The 1,745-nt window shown below is 40.1% G+C and overlaps 1 protein-coding gene across 1 annotated transcript in view; it reads right to left on the minus strand.

Moving 5' to 3' along the window:
* Positions 1–1,745, minus strand: part of RBM25 (RNA binding motif protein 25) — an 84,472-nt gene that overhangs the window by 59,760 nt on the left and 22,967 nt on the right. Inside the window, exon 3 of the mRNA XM_011949815.1 lies at positions 1,348–1,397. Within this exon, the coding sequence (XP_011805205.1) occupies positions 1,348–1,397 (50 nt within the window). The remainder of the gene's footprint in view (positions 1–1,347; positions 1,398–1,745) is intronic.

Raw genomic sequence — 1,745 nt, forward strand, 5'->3', positions numbered from 1 at the left:
CCAGGATGGTCTCGATCTCCTGACCTTGTGATCCGCCCGTCTTGGCCTCCCAAAGTGCTGGGATTACAGGCTTGAGCCACCGCGTCCGGCCCCCAGAAGTTATTTTCATAATTTTACTCTCAGTACTAATATAAAAGCAAATTTCAATTATCCATGCTAATCCTCTAGCAGAATATTCAAATACTCCACAGCACTCTCCCCCATATTTTGCCTTTTATCAGTTATTTATGCTATCTTATTTTCCCTTCATGACGTTCAACTTTCCCGGGGAAGAAACACATCTTTGTACTTGACACTGAATTCAGCAAGCACCCCCAGGAGGCACTGAATAAACAGTGGTGAAATGGGAGAGCTGCTCTACTCCTAAATTCTAGCTTTCTCTAGCCTGAAATACAAGGAGGAAGAGTACATGCCTGAGGCTTTCAAACATGGCCTAACTCTTGGTGTCCAATGCAAGAAAAGCTGAACTCCACTTTGGCTGCAGAACCACATCTTCTTAGCAGTCAGCCTCACAGCAGATTCTCATTTGCTCACGTAATTCCTCTCTCCCTTTTACCAAGAATAACACTCCTCACCCCTTTTCAAAACCCAGATATTAAAAGACACTGAAAATAAAGAGACCTACCCTCCCTCGTAGAATTCCAAATAAAAGTTAAGAGAGTTATTATTTATTCATGTGCTATACAGTACAGCAGCATTCTTAACAAAGATGCTTGTAGTGCTCAGAAGATTTGATGAATGTGGAGAATTAAGGTTCTCCACATTCAATTAAGGTTCAAGAAGAAAATAATGAATGAGAGCATTTCAGCAGAAGAAAGGTTTTAGTAAAGTCTTACAAAGCTTGAACATACCACACTAGAGGACAGAGAAAACTAAGATAAAAATCGCCTGGAAAGGGCGAAACATTAGGAAGCTAGGTGGAAACGTGTAAAAGGTACCCCACACAAATTTCATTTCAAAATTTTAATTTTTACAAGGATCATTCCTATGTTCTTTTAAGAGATCACACGTGTCACATCCTTCTCCCATCTCCCAGGACCAACATGAGAAAGCAATGAAGAGCCAAAGCCCTAAATCTGTAATAACAAGTATATGAAGAGTCTAGAGAGTAACAGGAAAATCACAGAATTATCTACTTAGGGAGCACATTGCAGGTGCAACTGCATATATGCACACCTAAGTGAAAATGATACTTATCCAAATAAATGATATCCTATACAGGGGTGCTCTCATTCTGTCCTTGTTATTCTTTTAAATACTCATAATGTATTTAAGTTTATCACACTGTTTAGCTTAAAAGCACTAGCACTACCGTAACTCATGACTCTTCCTTTAAGTTATACTTACAGTTGGAGCAGGAGCCATAATGCTCATTGGTACAGGAATCATTGGGGTCCCTAAGAAAATAAAAACCACACTGATTTTATATGACTGCATTCTCTATCAACAACATGCCACACAATTAAGTATCCTTACTCATAATTAACATAAGTGGAAATACAGGACAAATGAAAATGAAATACTGATAAATACTACCTTATTTTCAAAAGGAATGTGCTATCAGGTTGGTCCATACACTTACAAAAAAAGACTATTCTGGCCGGGCGCGGTGGCTCAAGCCTGTAATCCCAGCACTTTGGGAGGCCGAGACGGGCAGATCACAAGGTCAGGAGATCGAGACCATCCTGGCTAACACGGTGAAACCCCGTCTCTACTAAAAAATACAAAAAGCTAGCCGGGCAAGG

The sequence above is a fragment of the Colobus angolensis genome, unplaced genomic scaffold (genome assembly GCF_000951035.1).
Source record: "Colobus angolensis palliatus isolate OR3802 unplaced genomic scaffold, Cang.pa_1.0 Scaffold3, whole genome shotgun sequence".
Taxonomy (NCBI): Eukaryota; Metazoa; Chordata; class Mammalia; order Primates; family Cercopithecidae; genus Colobus; species Colobus angolensis.